The sequence below is a fragment of the Lactuca sativa genome, chromosome 5, assembly GCF_002870075.4.
Source record: "Lactuca sativa cultivar Salinas chromosome 5, Lsat_Salinas_v11, whole genome shotgun sequence".
NCBI lineage: Eukaryota > Viridiplantae > Streptophyta > Magnoliopsida > Asterales > Asteraceae > Lactuca > Lactuca sativa.
Genome location: NC_056627.2, coordinates 263,352,762 through 263,375,262, shown reverse-complemented (window position 1 = coordinate 263,375,262; position 22,501 = coordinate 263,352,762). Strand labels below are relative to the sequence as shown.

The 22,501-nt window shown below is 35.2% G+C and overlaps 2 protein-coding genes, 1 long non-coding RNA gene and 1 other non-coding gene across 4 annotated transcripts; 1 reads left to right on the top strand and 3 right to left on the bottom strand.

The window, feature by feature from the left end:
- Positions 1-2,619: 2,619 nt before the first annotated feature.
- Positions 2,620-5,596, bottom strand: LOC111877627 (uncharacterized). The gene is made up of 10 exons (XM_023874146.3): positions 5,444-5,596; positions 4,756-4,983; positions 4,538-4,604; positions 4,376-4,404; positions 4,043-4,254; positions 3,744-3,862; positions 3,457-3,552; positions 3,307-3,379; positions 3,056-3,209; positions 2,620-2,933 (listed from the first exon to the last, which is right to left on the bottom strand). Exons 2-10 carry the CDS (start codon positions 4,972-4,974, stop codon positions 2,763-2,765), a joined length of 1,140 nt encoding a protein of 379 aa, XP_023729914.1. The 5' UTR covers positions 4,975-4,983; positions 5,444-5,596; the 3' UTR covers positions 2,620-2,762.
- A 7,160-nt stretch (positions 5,597-12,756) lies between these two features.
- Positions 12,757-12,864, bottom strand: LOC111878815 (U6 spliceosomal RNA). Its single transcript, XR_002845944.1, has one exon. It is a non-coding gene; the product is annotated as a U6 spliceosomal RNA (small nuclear RNA).
- A 482-nt stretch (positions 12,865-13,346) lies between these two features.
- On the top strand, positions 13,347-15,569 carry LOC111877617 (uncharacterized). The gene is made up of 2 exons (XM_023874137.3): positions 13,347-13,526; positions 14,042-15,569. Exon 2 carries the CDS (start codon positions 14,070-14,072, stop codon positions 15,372-15,374), a length of 1,305 nt encoding a protein of 434 aa, XP_023729905.1. The 5' UTR covers positions 13,347-13,526; positions 14,042-14,069; the 3' UTR covers positions 15,375-15,569.
- A 1,092-nt stretch (positions 15,570-16,661) lies between these two features.
- LOC128134155 (uncharacterized) lies at positions 16,662-19,518 on the bottom strand. Its single transcript, XR_008232497.1, has 4 exons — positions 19,306-19,518; positions 18,594-19,061; positions 17,751-17,838; positions 16,662-16,836 (listed from the first exon to the last, which is right to left on the bottom strand). It is a non-coding gene; the product is annotated as an uncharacterized LOC128134155 (long non-coding RNA).
- Between the last annotated feature and the right edge of the window lie 2,983 nt (positions 19,519-22,501).

Here is a 22,501-nt window from a genome sequence, read left to right as displayed (position 1 = left end):
GTTGCAGCCAATTGTAGACTCAACAAGATGTAGCGTTTGTGCTCGGTGTTGGTTTCATTGTGCACACTCCAACCTTTTGTTGGAGTGTCACATTTTCCTTTGGGTTACTGCTTCTATTTCGGTTCTCACCTTGAGGCTTAAATAAACTTTGTTTGTGTGTTCATGGCGTCCTCTCATTTGTTTCCGAGCGGAACTTGGGTGTGTCCTTTTCGGGGGTTTCATTGTTGCCTGAATGGTATTGTAGGAAGTAAAGGGATTTCCCGTTTGATATCTCATATCAAGAGCTTACACCTTCCTACAGATGAACGCAAAGTTGTGTTACAAGAGGCTATTACTTCTGACCATGGATTGTTTATGTTTGTGGCAGCAACATTGCAAGCATTTGGTCAATGGATATGTGAGAATTGCATGAGTCTTCATGCCCTGATTCGTTCGTGTCACCACCCGGGTGGTCTGGTTAAGTTTATCGACGAGGTTGATGACATGAGCGGTCATATTGTTAGCATTCCAAAGTCGCCACCCAATGAACCGAAAACCGGCCTCAATGATGGGTTGATGTTGGATGCTTAACTACCTGGTTGTATTTTTAAACTACCTATCACCACCGTTAAAAGCATCCCTCATAATTGTCATATAGATTTCTCTCAGGATTTGAAAGTAGCCCTTTTCAAGGTAGTTGCTCATCATGGGTTCGTTGAAGCGTGGGTTGCATTGTTAATTCTTCTTAGGTGTACTCTTCAGGTGCTTAGGCCTAAGAATAGGCAAGAAAGTAAGTTTGGCAATAGGAAGTCTTTGTAACATCGTAATATACTGAGCGTATTATCTACTTGGGGGACTGAAGATGGTATCGCCAAGCTAGTTAAAAACTTAGTTGACAATGCAAGACTGGAGCAACAAGGCAAAAAAGAAGATTACATTAAGGAGGAAAGAAAACTGGGCAACATTAATTTCAGGCAATGTCTTCGTAAGGTTGTCGATGAACATTTTACAACAGTAGTGAAAGTTTTATGTTCCTAGGGGGTCGCTCTATTCGGAGGTGATACCACAAAGGAATTGGAGGATAAGCATCCATACAAGCCACCACCTTCCATGTCGAGCACCATATTTTCATGACCTCCCCCTTCTAGTGGATGTTGACAATGTCCTTGGGGGCATTAAATCCTTCCTTAAAGGTACCTCGTGTGGGAGAGGCGGGTTGAGAGCTCAACACCTTTTGGATGCTCTTTGTGGAGAAGGTTCGACTATAGCCAAAGACCTCCTACATGTTATTACATTTGTGGTTAATCTATGGCTAGGGGAAGATGCGCTTCGAGTTTAGTAGAATTTATTGTCTCTGCTCCTCTTACGCCGCTCTTAAAACCTGACAAGGGAATACAACTTATTGCAGTAGGCACTATATGGAGATGTTCAACGGTCAAATTCGGAAAAGTCAAAGAAATCAAACACGTTGCATCTCGTTATCGTGACAACGGCATACCACATAATGGGTGGGGGTGTTCACCCCGTTACCACGTCGTTAAGGCACTGCCACATCGGCAATAACGGGTGGTAACAGGCCCGGACCCGAAGGTCAAAGGGTTCAAAATAAATACAAGAAAATAAAATAATTTTAAGCATTTAAGTGAGGATTTTCTAGAATTCTCCCATGTATATATCATGTCTTGCCCAAAAGACGGAACGGTTCTCATAGGTATGTTTGCTAGTCACATAGCATAAATCTAGGTTTGGGTGGTGTTTGTTTTTTGTCTGCAGATCTTCTTGACCTCTTTTGTCTGCGCTGCGCAGACATTAGCCTTCACAGACTGTTTGTTTTTTTGGAATACTGCAGACCTAAAAAGGTATGTGCGTCCTCTTCTTGGCATAGATATGGACTAAAGTCTTCTAACATCTTTAGACATTTTCTAGATATTAAATGGTAAACATACTTGTGTTTGGTTTTATATGTTGTATGGGATTCATTGCAAAATATTAAATGGTAAACATGGTCGGTTATATAGATATATGATTTTATACGAAAACTTATTTTTACAAATGATAATAATAATAATAATAATAATAATAAATTTGAAATCTTTTATGTAGAAATAAGTGTAAATTGAATTACATTAATAATCTACCTCTAAAGATTAATGAACAAATTCATTTGATGAGCCACTTTACATACTTGTGTTTGGTTTTATATTTTCTCCATAATTTGTATATATGTTTCTGCATTTGTAATTTATATTTGCGATTAAAAATATTATAAATCTTAAAGTTAAAAGATTATGTACTTGCACTAATCAATTTATTCCTTCACTGGAATCTCTTTTCTTTTAACTCCTAAAACAAACAGTCTTTTTTGCAGGATGCAGACATTTAGTCCACCTCTTTTACTGCAAAGGTATACAGATATGGTCCGCAGACTGCAGACATTTCGTCTCAGAAAAAACAAACAGCACCTTGGTTTTAATAGAAACAAAAACAATATAATGGTGTTTTTGTGCAACAAGATATAATAAGCTCAGTTTTTCTTATAGGGTTTTCCCTTTGAAATTTCCCATTATGCATCATATCATAAATTTGAGATTTTTTAAGAAAAAAATTGAAAGTATATTTGTGCATAAATATAAGGACACGTTCTTGATAAAAGTTTTAACACGGTAGCAAAGTTTCCATAACAATTAACCATCGGTACATTATTTCCAACATAAGTTATATATATTCCAGAAACACTGACATTTCTTTCTAAATGTAGAAGGGGTAGTACCAGTTTTCATTTATCAATCAACCTTCTCACTAGAAACTGAAACTTTGTTGTAATTCAGCATAGAATCTTGAAATATATCACAAGATGTATCCCATAATTCCCTTGAAAGCTTCATGTTGTAAGATAGTGCAGAAGATTCAACTGTCCTACCATTCCCACCAAAAAAGTATAATCCTGATGTTTCCTGCACTCAATAATAAATAATCTCCCATTAATTCTCAGCCATTCAGAGTGTGTGTGTGTGTTTGATTCCAATGGAATGAGACATTCCATTCCATTCCTTCTCAGAGAATTCAAAGAACTTACAGGAGGGGCAAGGGCGGCATCAATAACAGCTGAGACACCAGCCTCAGGTGACTGAAGAAGGCCTAGAAACTGCAAGACAATAAAAGCAAGCTGCCTGATACACCATGGTACTTCTCGCATGATATTCGTTTTCACTAATCCAGGATCCACACCACTACATTGTTATCAAACATATATCAGGGGTAAATTTGTCCCAAAAAAAAGTGCAATCCAATTCATCTATATATTTGTTAACGATTGCAAACACGTACATCGCTGAGACTCCTTGAGATCCAGATCCTTGAAGTTGTCGATGGAGCTCATATGAAAAAAGTAACATACATACTGGAGAAATTATGAAGGGGTAAAGATGTTATGAAGGGGTAAAGAAGTCATTTAGCTAATGGATTTAAGATGCTTACATTTTGAGTACTCGTAGATCTCAGCACATGGGTAGTGTTTAAATTTAGATAAGCGCTTGCCAGAAACTGTCTCCTTATCTGCCTGAAAACTAGATACTGTAGAAGAAAAGAGAAACATGCAAATCTATCATTAATATAATAATAACAATAACAAACTTATGTGTAAATACATTATTACCTAAAAAATAAGCATGTATGCATTACAAAGTTTATATTCTTTTTCTACTACATGTTTGATAATAACAGAAAGAGCCTAGTGTAACTGAAAAAAGATTGAAAAAACTCACCATTTCGATGTGTAAAGGATGTGATATTAATAATGCGAGAAGGAACTGGACTATTCTTTAGAAATGGGAGTAAAACTTGTGTAAGAGAGAATGGCCCAATGTAATTGGTCCCCATCATCCTAACAAAAGAAACAAATCACATAAAGAAAAAGACAAAATGGGGGTAAAATGGCCATTTCATAAGATTTAACATGGACTGAACATGTAATTTCCAATATATACCACAGGGACCATTTTGTAATTTTATTCATAAAACTATATGAGTTTTCATTATATAGAGACAAGAAAAGATGATTTACTGATCATGATGGCCTTCTGTAGTGAGTCTGCTTGTAAGTGCATATATCCCAGCATTATTTATCAGAAGTTGTATAGAAGGATGCATATCAGACTCCAAAAGCCACTGCTCAAGTGATTCTTTGAACCTCATTATTGATGAGAATGATGATGTGTCAACTTCAAATGCTTTAAGCTGCACCTCTTCACTTTGACTTCTGATGTCAGACATAACCTGTCATAGAGTCAAAACAAGAAGTTGAGTTGACTACAAGAAGCATATTTGAGCTGAGGAAGAAGATGATACATTACATCATAATAAGCTTCTGATTCTGAAATCTGAATGCAATATATACCTTTGATAACTTATGAGAGGATCTTCCAGCTGCATGCATGTAACGAAACTTCAGTTATATACATCTCTGATATTTGGCACATGATAAAGAAAAGAGTAAAAGTAAGAGTGAGAATTGCTACTTGCTAAGAGAAGAGAAATGGGCCAGGCCCAATAAACATACCAAGAACCACAAAGAAGCCTTTCTTTGAAAGAGCAAGAGCTGCTGCAGCACCCAACCCAGATGTTGCCTATATTACAATTTACACATCACAACAAGTGTTAAATGATATAACGTTTTAGCAACTTCAAATGTCATACAGATGTTTTGGGGAACACTGGGGTTAATTGAATAATTTCTACAATTTAACATTTTATTAAGGGGTTTGCAACTTCACTTACACCAGTGATGATGCAGATTGGTAGACGTTTGTCAGATGTTATTGGAGGTAGAGGTGAAACAACACATTGATGGTATACGGATTTCTGGGTGAACATGGTTTGAGTGAGCAGATTTATATAGGAAAATACAAGGGAGTATGTCCAGTGAAGGGTCATTCTCCAAAATGACGAGGTGCAAACAAAACGCAAAGCTTCCACTAATTCCTTAAATGGCATCATCTTTATGAGCTGGAAATGGAAAATTTAAAAGATCAGCACGTTCAAGAGTCAATGGAATGTATAGAAAATGATAGCAGCATGTCGATTCTTAATTTATAAAGTCGAAAAGTTGCAGAGACAATTTACTACTGCTCAAATACCATTCATTACCGGTTGGTTTTTGCTTTTTAACGAAGTCTATTTGAAGCATTTTGTCATTCAGACATTTTAACAAATAGTTGGTGAGCATGTTAAATCAGACTTGACTATAGAAAGAAAACATACCATCTTCGGGTAAATAGGAAGAAATTTTAGATGAGTAATATCAACATTTTTGAAAGAAAACATGCAGATGTCATAACTTGTGCATAGCAAAGAACTAATACCAAACAATCGAAGCAATAGAAAGAAATCTTAAACCCTAAACCCCAAAGACGAGGATACTAATGGAGATTGATCAAATAATAATTACAGACAGAGGAAGCAATACCTCGAGAGAGCAGCTGATCGACAGTAGCAACCGCAGAGGCGAAGTACAATCGTTCGTCGGGGAAGGGTAAGAGTCGATGAAGAAAAAACTTAATAAAAAATTTAAAATATAATATTCACTCAATAACAAGTTTTTATCATAAAATAAACATGTTTTACATTTTTTATCAAAAATAGCATAGAATTTGCAAAGAATGTGTTGCAAATTAGCAAATTAGCTTTTTGCAGAAATAAATAAATAAATAAAACGATTGTGCAAATGAGTGCAATACAGGAACATCTACCCTTTTTAGCAATTGATAACCCTGCCTAAGAGTAGTCGGTATGGGTCCAAACGAGGTTCGACGCGGGTGATCTGGCATCTCTCGATGCCGTCGTAACGGGGGGAACACCGCCCCCTGCTCGTTGCATCTCGTCGAGGTGATTCTCGTTGGCGTGGCGACGGGAAGAAACAGAAGAAAATGACTGTTTGAGTTTGCAACGGTTTGAAAAAAAAAATTATTAAAAAAAAAACATTTTATCCTATAAATATTCTCATTTTATTAAAATTTTCACACACTTTCTCTTATCCTCTCTACATACTTTCAATTATCTTAAAAAAAAATATGGATCCTTTCGACTCGTCCGATGATTTAGATGACGATATTTTTTTTAAGATGATGTATCATTATTACACTACCGACCTGCTACAACCAGACTCAGCCCCGCTACTAACAAGACGTGCGATGTTAAACAGAAATCGCGAAGAAGGACACGAACATCTATATCGCAATTACTTTGCGGATAATTGTGTATACGGGGCGAAGAACTTCAAAAGAAGATTTCGTTTGAGTAGGGATGTGTTCTTACGAATCGCCAACGCCTTGGAAAGCCGGTATCATTTTTTTACTATATTTTTATACCAAATAAATAAAAATGTACTACATGTTTCTTTAATTTTACAACATATGCAATATATTTTTAAACTGTAGTTAATTTATGTTTATGTACGAATTTTTTCAATTAAGATATGATGCTAGAGGTAGACGGGGGTTTACAACATTGCAGAAATGTGTTGCGGCCATTCGTTTGATGGCTATGGGGGAGTCACCCGACACCATGGACGACTATATGAGAATGTCCTAAATAACCGCAAGAGAGAGTTTGTATACATTGTCAAGGGGTGTTGTTGAAACTTTTGGAGACGTGTATTTGCAGAAACCTTCGTTGCATGATTTGCAAGAATTGTATGCGGCGCATGAAGAACGTCATGGGTTTCCCGGAATGATCGGAAGCATTGATTGCACACACTGGAAATGGAAAAATTGTCCGGTAGCATGGAAAGGGCAATACGCAAGTGGTCATCACGGATCACCTTCATTGGTGTTAGAGGCTGTCGCTTCTCAAGATTTATGGATTTGGCATGCATTTTTTAGGGTTGCAGGTTCCAACAACGACGTCAACGTTCTTGATTAGTCGCCAATATTCGACGATCTTTTGAATGGAAAAGCCCCGGATGCTCCTTTCACGATGAATGGAAACGAATACAAATATGGGTATTACCTTACAAATGGAATATATCCTCAGTATTCCACATTCGTGAAGGCATTCTGCCACCCGGTTGAAGAACGAGACAAATTTTTTAAGAGAAGACAAGAAGGAGCACGTAAGGATGTGGAACGTGCTTTTGGAGTGCTGAAGGCGAAGTGACATATAGTCGAACATGCAGCACGACCATTGGATTTAGAAACTTTATGATATATCATGTATGCATGTATCATAATGCATAACATGGTAGTAGAAGATAAAGGGAGAAATATTGCACACTATATCCCAACAGAGCCCAGACACGTTCAGTTTCAACCAGGAACAACATATTATTTGCATCGCGTTGTTGACATTCAGGATGCAAATAAACACAGACAACTTCGAGAGGATTTGACGGATTATATCTTTTATGATAACAATAACGATAACGAATAGCGTTGTCTTTTTTTTTTTTGAATTTCGATGTTTTTTTTTTTTTTTTTTTTTTTTTGATATTATGTGTAATTTAGCCTTTATGTTAATTTTAATCTTTAAAAATTTTAATTTTTTTATAATTTTTAAACATTATGTTTTATTTATTATTTATATTTAAAAAATATTTGTATCAATTTAAAAAAAATCGAAATAAATAAAAAATAAATTATAAAATGGAAAAAAAAGTAACAAAAAAAAAACAAAATAGTAAAAAAAAATAATAAATAAAAATATTTATTTTTAAAAAGTTGGTGTTGCATCTTGTTGCCCATTACAGCATTACTCCACTTGGTGTCATAACACCATTAGCTTAGGTGGCATGTGAGGTGACACAACTTGGTGTTGCATTTTGTTGCCCACACCCAATGCTCTAATAAGAAATAATTCCTAAGATTATGTTTAATTCATGTGATTTTGCAAAAACAGAATCTCGACAATTAAGCTGCTGATCAACTAATTTGGTTATCAGATTTTAAAGCTTATTGTTTCAATTGTTTTTAAATATCATTTGTTTCATTAGTTTTGAATTGTTAATTATGTCAAATTTTAAAGGCCCAGTAAATTGGTAATTGGTAGTGTTTCATTTTATATTCTTCTGCATTACCAAAAAAAAAAGTCATTTACTCTTTGTTCCGTCCAAAAAAGAGTCTTTGTTTATAGAACAAAAATATTTGAAATATGCAAGACTAATATCTTGTTTCTTATAGAATTTATACGCAAGAGACACGACTTAAAAAGTAAAATGGTCATTTACTTTCAATCGGTTAAAAAATAAAAAAATAAAAGTTGCTTTTAAGTGTTGTATAGATAAAGTGGCTAAATGTGTGTTTAGATTAAATTTTGCATACATAAACACACATAAACACACTTTTGTTATCGTCTAATTACAATTTTTACCATTCAATGTAAAAATGATGGTAAATAACCAATGACTGCTTAGTGTTTATTTAAACATTGTTAACAAATGGTCATTTTACTTTTATATATAAAAATGATGTTTTTTTAATATAGATTGTTGATGATAATGTAGATGAGATTAATGTGTAAAGCTTTACACGTAGGAGCTGATGAAAAGGCAGATAAAGGGATCAAAAGTGAAGACATTTTTAGATATTCAGGATAGCATGCTTACTTGTTCTTGAAATATAAATAACATTAACTTTGGTCCTGTTTATTTTTATTAAATGACCTTCAATCTCTCTCACAACTCGCTCAAGCTCTCTAGGGTTTCTCTCTCAGGTCTGGTAGCCGCAAATGGAGGCCATAAAGGCCTTTAAATAGGGCACAAACCTCGAGAATTAGGGTTTCATTCCGCAGCGAGGACTCGTCGAGTCCACCATCGCCGACTCGTCGAGTCCGCTCATTAATCTAGTCAGCAATCGCGGTCCTACTTGACGAGTCTACGACTCAACTCGTCGAGGCCCTCTCTTTTACTCAAAAATAAATGATCAAACATAATACTTGGAAATTCGGATGTTACACATACTTAGGGGTGCAAACGAGTCAAGCTACTCGCAAGCTACTCGGGATCGGATCGTTAAAAGTTCGACTCGAAAACGATTTTAAACAAGCCCGAGCCGAGCTCGAGATTAATATTAAGCTCGTTTATTAAACGAGCTCGAGCTCGAGGCTATGTCATTAAGCTCGATTAGGCTCGCGAGCTTAATCGAGCCCTAGTATTATATAATTTATTATTATTTATATATATTAAAATAAAAACATATTAGGGGAATTATGGATTTGGGATATTGGTAAACGAGCTTCTTAACGAGTTCGAGCCGAGCTTAAGCTTATTTAGGCATGTTAGATAAAAATCGAGTCGAGCCCGATCCCGAGCCGAGCTTGTATAATTCTTTACGAGCTCGAGCCGAGCTCAATTCAAGAAAGCTCGAATCGAGTCGAGCTCGAGCTCGAGCTTCATATAAATTAAACGAGCCCGAGCCGAGTTTGCACCCCTATATACTCTATATTCATCTAATCTATTATGGTTATCTAACACAATACCATCGATATCTAACCACTTATACATACTATATCTCAACCTCACATACATACTCTATCTTCAACTACACATACATGCTTTAAACATACATACATGCTTATTTACATGATTATAAACATATAATCATAATCTATCTCCATCTAACATCTTGTATGTATTTAACATAATACCTTGAACATCTAACCATGCTTAAATAATCATTTACATGATTACCATTCATGTAATCACATTCTATATTTACCTACTATCTTGTGGGTATTTGACACAATACAATTAACATAAAAATACATACATAATAACATTAACATACATTTTATCTTTACCTAGTATCTTGTGGGTATTTGACACAATACCATTAACATACAAACATACATACAAATAACATTAACATATAAGCATGCATACATAATCTAGTGAGAGAGTGAATTATAACTCACTTTGTTAGTTAGTGAAAACTAACTATCCTTGGATTTTATTCTTCAACTGATGCATATTGTTCCATCTTCTTTAGAAATCCTTAGAACCTGTCTTAACCTATTAAGAGCTTAATCACTCTATATGTCAAAATGATCACTTAATTAATCATAATTTTAACATTTCATATTCCACCTCTAATGCATCATCTCTTGCATTTCTCTTCTTGAACTCACTTAGTTCATCTTATAAATGTGACTTAAACTTATATTGGAAAATTTCATGAAGTTACACCTTAATTCATGAAATTCCTCTAAATAACCAAAGTGTCATTTCGGTCAATTATTAAGCTAGCCAAAGTCAAAACTTTCTAAATTTTTGGTTCTTATACTTAACTTTTAGTTTATTTAAAGAGAGAGAGAGAGAGAGAGAGAGAGAGAGAGAGAGAGAGAGAGAGAGATTCCTTACAATTGTTTAGTGTTCTTATTACTTCATTCAGTAGAAACATATTTTCTTCTCGTTTTTGGTTTATTCATTCTTGTGATTTTCCGATTCCCGTCAAATTTCGCTTCCACACCCTCTTAGCACAAACTCACGAGAATGCATTCGAAGCCGTCATTTGATTTTCAGAATATTTTTTTAGAGATATTGTTTCATTTTTTTAGAATTGATAAAATTTCATAAGAAATCAATGAACATATATAATTCTTATTTTTGTTTTTCGATTATTTTTAAAGTACGAACATATTTCATGTCTATCATTTTATTGTATTTTTTCATAACTAGTTTCAATAAAAGATAAACATTATGCTAATAAAAGACAAAATTTCAAAAATTGTCAAATGTGGTTGTCAAAAAACAGTAGTTTTGGTCCAAAAACTTGGTGGTACATTAGTGGTCCAATTTTGAATTTTTTTAGTGACTATTGTCTTTATCCACTTAAGAAAACTTTTATGCCAATACAATTAATTTTTTTCATTTTTTTATTTGTTATAATAATTAAACTAATAAAATTAAAAATTATTCACACCTACTCCACGTCGACTGTCCTCTCCCTTCTACCAGCAACACCACAAAACCACCACTACACCCAATGTTCTCGCCGGAAACCTCCACCAATGTCGTCATTTTTGCCGAAAACCACTAGTGTAGTTATCGAAACCATCTTCACTGACACCATCACCTACCCAAACCACCTTCACCGGCATTGTCCTTTATCTTTTAGCGATTAGGGTTTTCAGCTACCACCACTACCGGTCAACGCCGCCACCACTATCTTAAATGAACTCCGATAAGCTTCGAGCTGGATCGAGAAGGTACACTCTAGACCTGGACTCCGACGAGTAAATATCTCAATCGACGAAGGGCAAGCCTAAGGTTTTCGTCGCCTCTTTGTGTTATTCTTCTGCTTCTGCTTCTGCTGGTACAAAGGCCGAAGAAGATGAAGGGTAGAACCCGGAAGGCAGACATATTCTGCTAGGGTTCAGTGGCGGTGGTGGTCTGACAATGACGGTGGCCTGACATGTAAAGTTGTCGGTGGTGGATCTTGAGGGGGACTATTTGTGGTTGTCGGATATGAAACATGGAAGGAAATTAAATGGTCATCGTCAAGGGTACGAATGGTCAATGTTTTGAACGGAGGGTAAGGGTAACATTGTTAAACGCCGGTGGCGACAGAGAGGGCGACGACCCCTGGTGGCTGAAGAGGGGAAATGGATAGGAAAATCTTTGACTCTTGGAATGTCCGGTGGCTTTTTTTACATGTGATAAAGGTAGAGGGGAAATGGATAAGAAGGGTGGATAAGTGTGATTTTTTTTTAAACTAGAATAATAATAAAATAATTAAAAAAATTTTAAAAAATTATTTAAGAACATATTTATCATTTGATTTAGAATATGGATCAAAACCAAAAGAAAAAAAATACCAAAACCATATTAAATATACAAAATTGAAGTGCTAACTACCAAACTTTTTATTTGGGATAATGACTTAGGAGGGTAATAAGGTTTCCAGTTTGTTCGTATTAGGTCACTAAGGTGTTTTTTTTGTGTATTAGACCAATATGGTTGTTATTACCGTTTAGAAATAGTCCTTTTTACCGATTAAAACTGGTAAAAAGGACTATTTCTAAACGGTAATAAAAACCATATTGGTCTAATACGCACAAAAAAACCTTAGTGACCTAATGTGAACAAACTGGAAACCTAATTACCCTCCTAAGTTATTAACCCTAATTATTTAGAAAACATGCTTACTAATCAATGCGACTGACTTGTTTGACTGAAAATAGTTGCTTCCATTTAAACTTATCTCACAACCTTTTCTAAGTCCAAAAACTCATATGATTGATGATCTTCATTACATAAATATGCAATATTTTATCAATAACATCTTTTTTGTCATTTAAATGTTTACATGAACACATCCATATGTACAAATACAATCTCACTTTGATACCTCTCATCAATGTCTACATTTGATAACGAATGGAAATGTAAAATCAACAGGGACTTGCAAAGGATGCCTATTATCAATTATTTTATAAAAAGCAAAACCATAACATGAACTAAGAAACTGAAGTTGCAAATTTAACCAAAAATCAGCACATAAACAAACACATACAGACTATATACAACACATAAACGGAAGTTTATAAAGCATGAAACTTAATGACAGGAAAAATAAAAAACTTAAAGGAGACTTTATAAAAAGAAAGATCACCCTTACTTGCCACAAATGGTTGAATACATCAACAAGAAGATCAATCTGACCATGGAATCCACATGTTGTCTGAGCATGACTTCAGTAGATGAACTACCGAAACGTAAGAATTGCAATTGAACTCTATTAGCATTTGAAAATGGAACTAGGGTTCCATAGAAGACGACGAAGGGTTTAAAATTTTTTTTGGACCGTTTCTCGATTTGTGTGTGTCATCCTTGCGCAGAGGGCATGCTAATCTTCTCTGGATCGTTCCAATTTTATCGGATGTCCCCAAAGGGACGACCATAGATGAAGAGCTTCGCCATATAAAGGAGTAGCAGGTTATATGAGACGACGCGAGTTCTAAACGAACTAGTTTACTGTTGATGGTCATATATTCTCAATGTCTTTAAATTTACGGTTAATGACTTAGGAGGGTAATTAGGTTTCCAGTTTGTCCGTATTAGGTCACTAAATTTTTTTTTTTTTTTTTTTGTGCGTATTAGACCAATATGATTGTTATTACCGTTCACAAATAGTCATTTTTACCGGTTAAAACCGGTAAAGGACTATTTCTAAAAGGTAATAACAACCATATTGGTCTATTACGCACAAAAAAATAACCTTAATGACCTAATATGAATAAACTGGAAACCTAATTACTCTCCTAAGTGATTATCCCATTTTTATTTGGACAAAAATAGAGACATTTTTGCAATTTTGTCTTTTAATAAAACAAGAACCATGGAACATAACACTATGTCGGTTGTGTGTATATATTGTGGCGGTCAGTACTAAATTTCTACAATAATTCCTCGACTTTGGTACGAAAATACTCCGTTACCGTCATTACCATCGTCGTCATCGGACTCTACTAATCGCTGTACACCGATCAGCACCACTAATTCATCTATTCGTTTCCTCCCAAAATCCACAATCGGAAGAAACTTCCCACTTCGTCAGGTACCAACACCTCTATCTGTATATTCGGTTTCATAATTTTCTTACATATATCACGGTTTTAGGTTGAGATCTTTAATTCGTAGGGTTTACTCTGTTGATCGTCCTAATTGCATTCATGCGGCAGCTGATTGATCATGACTGTCTTTTTAAGTTCAGTTACCGTCACTTTGAGTATATTTGATGTGTCTAATTTTTTCGTTTCCTTAATTGATTGGATGAATACTTCTTCCGTCAATAAATTTATTTTCCGATCTTTAGTCTTTTCTTGATTTGTTCAATTTTGTAGTTCGAAGAACCTGCAATCATTTTTGTTAAGAAATTCGTCTATCTTGTTTGTTGATGAATTTCAATTTAATTTGCTACATAATAAGCATTCCAGGTTTTTGATTTTGGTATCAAAATAATCATCAATTTCAGCGTTTCGGTACTCTTCCCTCATTACAACAATTAAAAAGCTTTAGCAATTGATCTCACATTGAAAAATGTTGGTGATATTCCATGTTTGCATTGTACAGGTAGCTTGAAAGCTTCTGTGAGCTACTGATGGCGAATGGAATGACATCAGCTTTAATATTATCTTCAGGATCCATGGAACAACATCAACCACATATGTTAATGAAAAACACAAACACATTAGATGGTCCAATTGCTATACTCTGGGACATGGAAAACTGTCCTGTTCCCAATGACATACGTCCAGAAGATGTTGCAGGTAATATTAGAATGGCCTTACGTGTCCACCCCATAATCAAAGGAGCTGTTAATATGTTCTCTGCATATGGAGACTTTAATGGCTTCCCTAGAAGATTAAGAGAAGGGTGTCAAAGAACTGGAGTGAAGCTCATAGATGTACCAAATGGAAGAAAAGACGCTGCTGATAAAGCAATATTAGTTGACATGTTTCTCTTTGCTCTTGATAATCCTCCACCCTCTTCCATCATGCTGATTTCAGGTGATGTTGACTTTTCTCCTGCACTTCATGTACTTGGTCAACGTGGATACACTATGATTCTTGTGATTCCATCTAGGGTTGGTGTTTCTGTTTCTTCTGCTTTGAGTAATGCTGGTAGTTATGTCTGGGATTGGCATGCTCTTGTTCGTGGAGAAGGCTTTGTGACACCTTCAAGATCTCATGTTAAAAACATAGATGAACCTAAAAACGAAGAAGAAGCAATTGTATATAAAGGGATTTCACTTCCTGAATGCAACAATTTATCAAAATCATATAGCCTTCCATCTGCATCGAATTCGAATAATGTGATGTGGGTCCAGCCTGGAGATTTGATTGGGTTGAAAGGTCAACTAATGAAGCTTCTAGAACATTCCGGTGGAAGTTTACCTCTTGCACGTCTTCCTGCTGAATACCAAAAAAGTTTCGGAAGACCCCTTTATGTTTCAGAGTATGGAAGTGGGAAACTCGTGAATCTTTTGAAAAAGATGAGTGATGTGATTTGTGTTGAAGGAGATGGACAAAAGAAGGTTGTGTTACTCAAGAAATGTTCAATAGTGGGCACCATAAAGGATGATAAGAAAGGAAAGCAAGGTGTTGGATCTTCAGATGATGATGAGTTTGATGATGATGAAAGAGTGGTTGTTGAAGAACAGAGTATTGCAATTCTGAATGAGTTTAGGTATGAGTTGCAGGAGATACTCGTGAGTTATTCTTGTAAGATTTTGTTAAGTTGTTTTGAGGAAATATATCAGCAAAGATACAAAAAAGCACTGGATTGTAAAAGATATGGTGTGAATAAGCTTGAGGAACTGTTTGAAAAGGTGAATGAGGTTGTAGCATTGCATGAGGAACCAGTAAGCAAACAGAAGTTCCTGGTGGCTGCTGGTGGCCTCTAGTTATATTTTATAAGAGCCAAATGATTACTAGTTATTTAATGTGTTTGAAGAAAACTTGCCACATGGTTCGTTTTAGTATATACCTTGTGGCAATTGAAATCAAAGTCATGTTGGCTAACATGAGAAGCTATACGATTTTGTTACAACTTTGTAACATATTAATGACGTAGATAAAGAAGTTGTAATTTTGGGTCATGTTTTGTCAAAATGCAAATGTGTATGAACAAAATTGAACTTCAGTTTGCTAAATAACCTTTCGTGTATGTACGAGGGATGAAGTGTAGTGATAGAATCCTTCACTTTAAACTCAATAATATAAAAATAATTGAAGGCAGAGAAATAACACAAAAATAATCAGAGGCAGAGATAAATGTTTAATTGCATAAGAAAAGTGAACAGAGCAATCAGACTATGCCCAAGCAATTAATGGCCGATACTCTCGCATGCCTACAATACAATGGTACATGCTCTCCCGCTAGTATTTATAATCGACCCTTTAATGCAAAACAGACACCCTATGAATAATTTTACTAAAACCAACCAATAATAAACTAATTATAATTTATTTTTTTGAAAACAATATAAATTTAACCAATAAAAATATCTTAAAATTCAAATAAGGTGTCTATATGAAAAAATGAGGTGTCTTTTTAGCCAACCCCAGAAAAATTACACGAGTTGTCCCTTTTAAAATTTTAGACATGGGAATTGGTAATATCAAAAATAACCTTATGGATTTATTACTTTGTTGTTTGTTCCACCTTTATATGTAATTTTGTCATGGAATCTAGAAATTGGCAGCCAAATACGAGAATTAAAACCAAAGTATAATACTTGAAAGTAATTCAATTCCATTATTTCTGTTATTTGTTAAAAGACCAAAATACCCCATTAGATCAGGGTACATTTTTTTTATATTTTTTGGTGCATAAATCAGCATTATACTTATTCATATTAATGAAAACTACTTGTTTATCTGTTGCTTTAATAATCCAATTAGTTTGAGTAGCAAAGCGAGTGCTTTCCTTTCCTTGCTGGACCTTTTCTTCCTCTTTTTCTCAAACTGAGGCTTTTTTGCTTTAATAAAACTTTATTGTTAATTTTTAGTTGCAATTTGTTACATTTTTTCATTTTTTTCGAACAACTTAGTTTTTTTATTTTCCATATATCATTTTTAATTCACTTCAGTTGTCGTGGTTGTTTTATTTTTTACAAATAATGTAAAATTTCATTATACAATATCATTTATTTCAATAATTCATAAATAAAAACAATAACAACCCAAAATTCAAGGCCAAAAATTTCATTTTTAATTAGGTTATTACATAAAACCAAAGTGTGAATAATCAAAATATAATATTATGAAACCATATCAGAGTATAATCCCAAGGATCTAGTGTGCGGAAAACATAGTGTGATGCGCTGCGATCAAGCCGGCTCCTTTCCTTTGCAAACAAAGCACCTGAAACCAAAATTATAAACCGTAAGCACGAAGCTTAGTGAGTTCCCTCATCATACCACATACCACATAATATCATCGGTATTTTTTAACCGGTAACTGCCATCGGTATCTTTCAACCTGTATCCGACATCGGTATCTTTCAACCGGTATCCGCCATCGGTATCTTTCAACAGGTATCCGGGGACTATTTCACCCCCACCACCATCACATAATAATATATCATAAACATACTGGTCACATACTAATATCATAGCATACTGATCACATACTAACATCATAACATATCGATCACATACTAACATCATAACATAATGATCACATACCAACATATCATAAACAAACAGATAAGCCTTGCATGGGTTCTGTATACCCCTTCGGTATCTTTCAACCAGTATCCGCCATTGGTATCTTTCAACCGGTAACCGGGGACTATTTCACCCCCACCACTATCATATAATAACATGTCATAAACATATTGGTTCCATGATAACATAACATAAACATACTGAATCACATAATGGCATATCATAACCATAATGGTCACTTAATAACATATCATACATGGGTTCTGTCTACCCCTTCGGTATCTTTCAACCGATAACTGCTTTCGGTATCTTTCAATCAGTAACCGGGGACTATTTCACCCCTTACCACTACCACATAATAACATATCATGATCATACTGCTAGGCATGCCTGGGGTACTATCTACCCCTTCGGTATCTTTCAACCGGTAACTATGGGCTATATCACCCCTACCGCTACTAACACATATGTCATAGCATCCTAGCACATAAAGCATATCAGATAACAACACACCAGATAATTATCACAAAGGCAATCATCTAACAATTAACTCCTACTAGTGGGTCGACATTGTGGCCGTAGACCCACTCCTACTGGAGGGTAACTCACCTCGCACTGCTGAAGTCCCGAAGACTCAACTCCATACTGCTGACGTCCCGCAGACTCAACCCCAGCTACTGGATGACAGATTCCCGATCTGTCAATATCAAAACATCACCCAATTAATAATTGGGTTCCACTACATAACCATAAGTACATGCTTTGGGTAATTACTACATTACCCCTAGCTTGGCTTATTCAAGCCCAAGGCCCAATTCATAGGCCCAAAGTCGACTAAGACTCAAAGTCCAACATATGGCCCAATTTTCCAAATTGGGCCCAAGCCTATACATGGTCTCATTCTAAGGCCCAACATCATATAATCATTAAGGCCCAAACTGTGGCCCCTCTATGCCCAATTTTCCAAATTGGGCCCAAACCCCTTACATGGGCCTTACCCTAGGCCCATTAAATATTCTAGTCCATTTGCTTGACTTTGGATGGCCCATTAATAACGCAATCCTCAAGGCCCAATAGAAGGCCCAACAATACACCCATGTGAAATTAGGGTTTCACATAAAATGACGATTAGGGTTAAGTATTTCTCACTTAACCCATTAAGGACTTAATCCATTAAGTCTATCATTTTTCTAAATAAGTCATATGGTGTGATTGGGCTTAATCACACAATTCCATTATTCCAATGGCCCACAAATGGGTCTCAATAAGTCCAAGCCCATAAGTCCAATATTAGGGTTTTCTAAACCCTAATTAGGGTTTCCAACCCATCTTAGCCCAATAGACCCATTAGTTAAGTCCTTGGATCCATTAGGGTCCATTAAGCCCATTAGACACATGTTTGGGCTTTAATGTCAACTAGGGCTTTATTAGGCCCAATAGGGTTTCACTAACCTCATTAAGGCTTCTTCGGGCCCATTAGGGTTTCAAGCACCCCATACGAATCAATCACAACGAGGCAAAGCACACCGCCACCCGACACGGCGGCAGCCACCACCCTACGGTGGTGGTTTGAGTTTCTTTTCATTATTTTTTTCTTTCCGGTTACATTTTACAATGCTAAAACCCCAAATAATCACACACACACTAATACAAGCATATATACAACAACCTAATGGCGGCCGACGGTGGCATGTGGTGGCAGCCACCATGGCCGGCGGCCATGGTGGGTATCTTTTCCATTTTCCGGCCATCAAACACACCCTACATGACACCCACTCTACTGAAGCAATAACCAACACACACAACATGTTGGACATGAAAAACACACCCTATCGGACATCTCGAGGCGGCAACATCGGCGGTTGTGATGAAAGCCACCACCTCACATGGTGGTGGCGGCGGTTTACCTTGCTTCCTTGCCTAAAATAACACACACATATCCCACTGTTAGCTCCGAAATCAACCCATAAAGGCGAACACACACACAATTAGCCACCTACAAGGTGCCAGACCATCGTCGGAATGCCACAGAGGTGGCGACAGACGGCGGCGGCGACTCAAAACGGCGACCACAAGGCTGCAGACGACAACAATCGATATATACGACGCCGGCTCACCGGAAATAGCGAAGGATAGGAGAGGGGAAGGTGGTAGATGGGCTTACCAATGATTTTCTGGTCGCTCCCGGCTCTCACAGCAACAATACGCACTCAGTTGTCGGCCTTGGCGTCCAAACCGGTCGAAACGACGTTTCCGTTGGCGGAGTTCCTCAGCGAAGCAGCGACAGCTGGAGGTGTTCCATAGGTAGCGGCGGCTACCGGACATGAAGAAAGAGGGAAGATAATGGCTGTTCCATCGCCTAGGGTTAGGGTTAAGGGTTAGACTAAATACCCGACACCCTTGAAACATCCATCCATAATGGCAGTATCGGCCCCTCCCCATAACATTTCTTTCATTCTTAATCCAATATTTCCCCTTTAGCCCTTGATCCCATAATTTCCTTTCATAATAAGTCCTGAAATTACCAACCAACCCCCTAAGCTCTCAAATCTTTTCAATTTAACTCCATTAATTACCAAACGCACCCCGACTTTTGAAATCCTTTTTAAATTAAATCCAGAACTTACACTTTTAACCTCAACTTCTAAAATTATAACATTTAGCTTCTCGAGATTAATACCTTGCTATATAATTATTTATTTTAGGGCTACTATGCATTCATAATTTTGTTTATTTATTTAATAAATAAACAGGGTCTTACAAAAAATGCCTATTATATTTTCAAAAGTAATTTTATATATTTATTTGAATCAATGATTATAATTTTACATAAATAATCTAATTAATATTTTATTTAAAATAATTGGTTAATAATTATGAGCTTTTATTACAAAAATTTAATTAACTATAACCTAGTTAATAATTATATATGTATGGATAAAATGTTATTGATTTAAATATTGTTTTCTTTTTTACCTGATGTATTGTATGAATCTAAATGAATTACTATTTTACTCTTCTATTAAACATAAACAAATAATAAATTATCATTTATTTAATAATAATTATAAATTATAATTGTATCTTATCTCATTAAAAAGGTAAAATAATAATAATTATAATATGATTAGTAACTTAAATTAAACATAATTTTAAAAAAATTTAACAATAAAATTAAATCCAAATATTCATTATAGCGAACTGGGCAAATAAGAAAACAAGAGAGATATCCCTATTTGGGAGAACATGAATGTTTTATAGGAAAATAATGATAACCAGTAAAGAGTCTCACGCGTTGCACGGGTCAAATTTTTTTTAATTGAAAATAAAAGTCATCCATAAACAAATGAAGTACATTGCTATTTAAAAACATTTTATTTGAGGTCGAGAAAAAAATTCAAGAGCACAAAACCCCATAAACATGAGACATAGAAAGTCAAATATGAAAATAGAAAGTGATAAAGCTAAAATTTGTTCCAATGACACTTGACATTAATAAGGATCTGTTTAGCAATTTTGCAACCTTCAGCGTAGCATCCATCTTTTCACCGTTTTATAAACTGAAAAAAGAAGATGTATATAAATAGAACAATGAATAACAATATACTTTGTTGCTATGTCACAAATAAATAAAAGGATGTTGCTACTTTTTGCATTTAGCCCTTGTATATCCTATTAAAAACCGTTATTAGAGGCTTCAAATTTTAACATAAGGGTGTATGTCTACATTCATGTAATTTGTCTATTAAAGCATCCTACTTTTATTTTTTCTTATTACAACATTGAACTTTAAGAAATCCACCCAGTTTAAATCACATTTATCTTGAAAATAAATCGTGAAAATGGGAAAACCATGAAAAGTACAATGTTATAGCATAAAGAATTGAGAGTGGGATGTATAATAAATAAATAAATACAAATATGTTGGTCTTTCTTACAATTAACATGTATCACTAATTGTTGTAAAGAAATAGTAGAACTACCGCTTTATGGAATAGTAAACTTTCCAAGCTTATGAAAAAGATAATGATGATTGGTAATACTAATTCATTTGAACAATAACTCAAAGACCTTAGTTAAGCAGATGAAAAAAATTAGACGGTATTTACCAATACCATTGACAGATATACCATTTGAGATTAATATTGAACGAGTAGCAGAAAAATCGAACTTAGACTCAAATACACAATAATACCAATGGCTCTGGAAAAAAAATACAAATGGTTTATAAATGTCTTACGATTATAAAGAAAGCTTCAAGAACGAAAAAAAAGTAAATAATACAGTAGATAAAAAATAAAGGTTTATTAACGATTTATATGAAAAAACAATACAAATGGTTTATTAACGATTTATATGAAAAAACAAAAAGAACCTTCACAGCATTCAAGAATTTTCAAATACATGAGGCACCAAAAGCTTGCCATCCTCCTTTTCCACCCCAAAGAAAATAAAATAATCTCCTAAATCTCTGTTAAGCATATGAAAAATTAGACTATATTATAAGGGAAAATGACATAAATATCCTACAAACTTTCTAGTGTTGACCTTTTAAGTCCTTAAACTAATTTTGTGTCTTTATGAGGGAACGAAGTTGTGCTTGTCTGGTCGATTATATCATTTTGGCCAAAGTGAAGGGGTCATCCGGTTACCTCTTTGACAAATTGCTATTTGTTGACCAATATTCCGACATTGACTTTGAATTTGCCCATAACCTTGGACCCACATCGATCTTTCTCTCTCTTTCTCTCTCAAATTCTTTCGTCACCATCTAGATTCTAGATAATCACTTCCGCTCTACATCTAGGTTTTAAGAATCAGATGTGGCTATTACTTTTCATCCACAAACATGTAAAAAAAGTGAAAGAATATTACCAAAGTTAAATAGGAAAATGAAAAGACCTTAAAATGCAAAAATAAGCCCAGACAGCATGCGTTGGTCAGAGACCCAGAACAATCACGGAATTTCCGGTTGTCATAAGAACACAAACGATTGGGGCAACAATAGCACCTGAAATCAAATACACCCATTTGAATCACAAGTTAATTAGTGAGGATGTTAAACAGAAAAATAATCAAATATGATCAAAAGATGAAAAAGGGGTGATCTTTGAGAAAGCCAACAAGCAGAAGGCCAATGAAGTAAGGCAAGAAACAGATGAAGTTCCATAGATGCAACAAAAGCCCACTTGGAGGTTCCATTTGAGCTTTTTGTATTTTTTTTCTTCCTTCCTCTTCACAAACTTCGGATCTCAAGAAAACCCAACATAAATTAGCCGGAATCTTGAAGATTATTTGTGTTCTAATGTGAATTCGAATATAAGTTTAGATGCATAAGTTTGTTCTCTTGTATTGGTAAA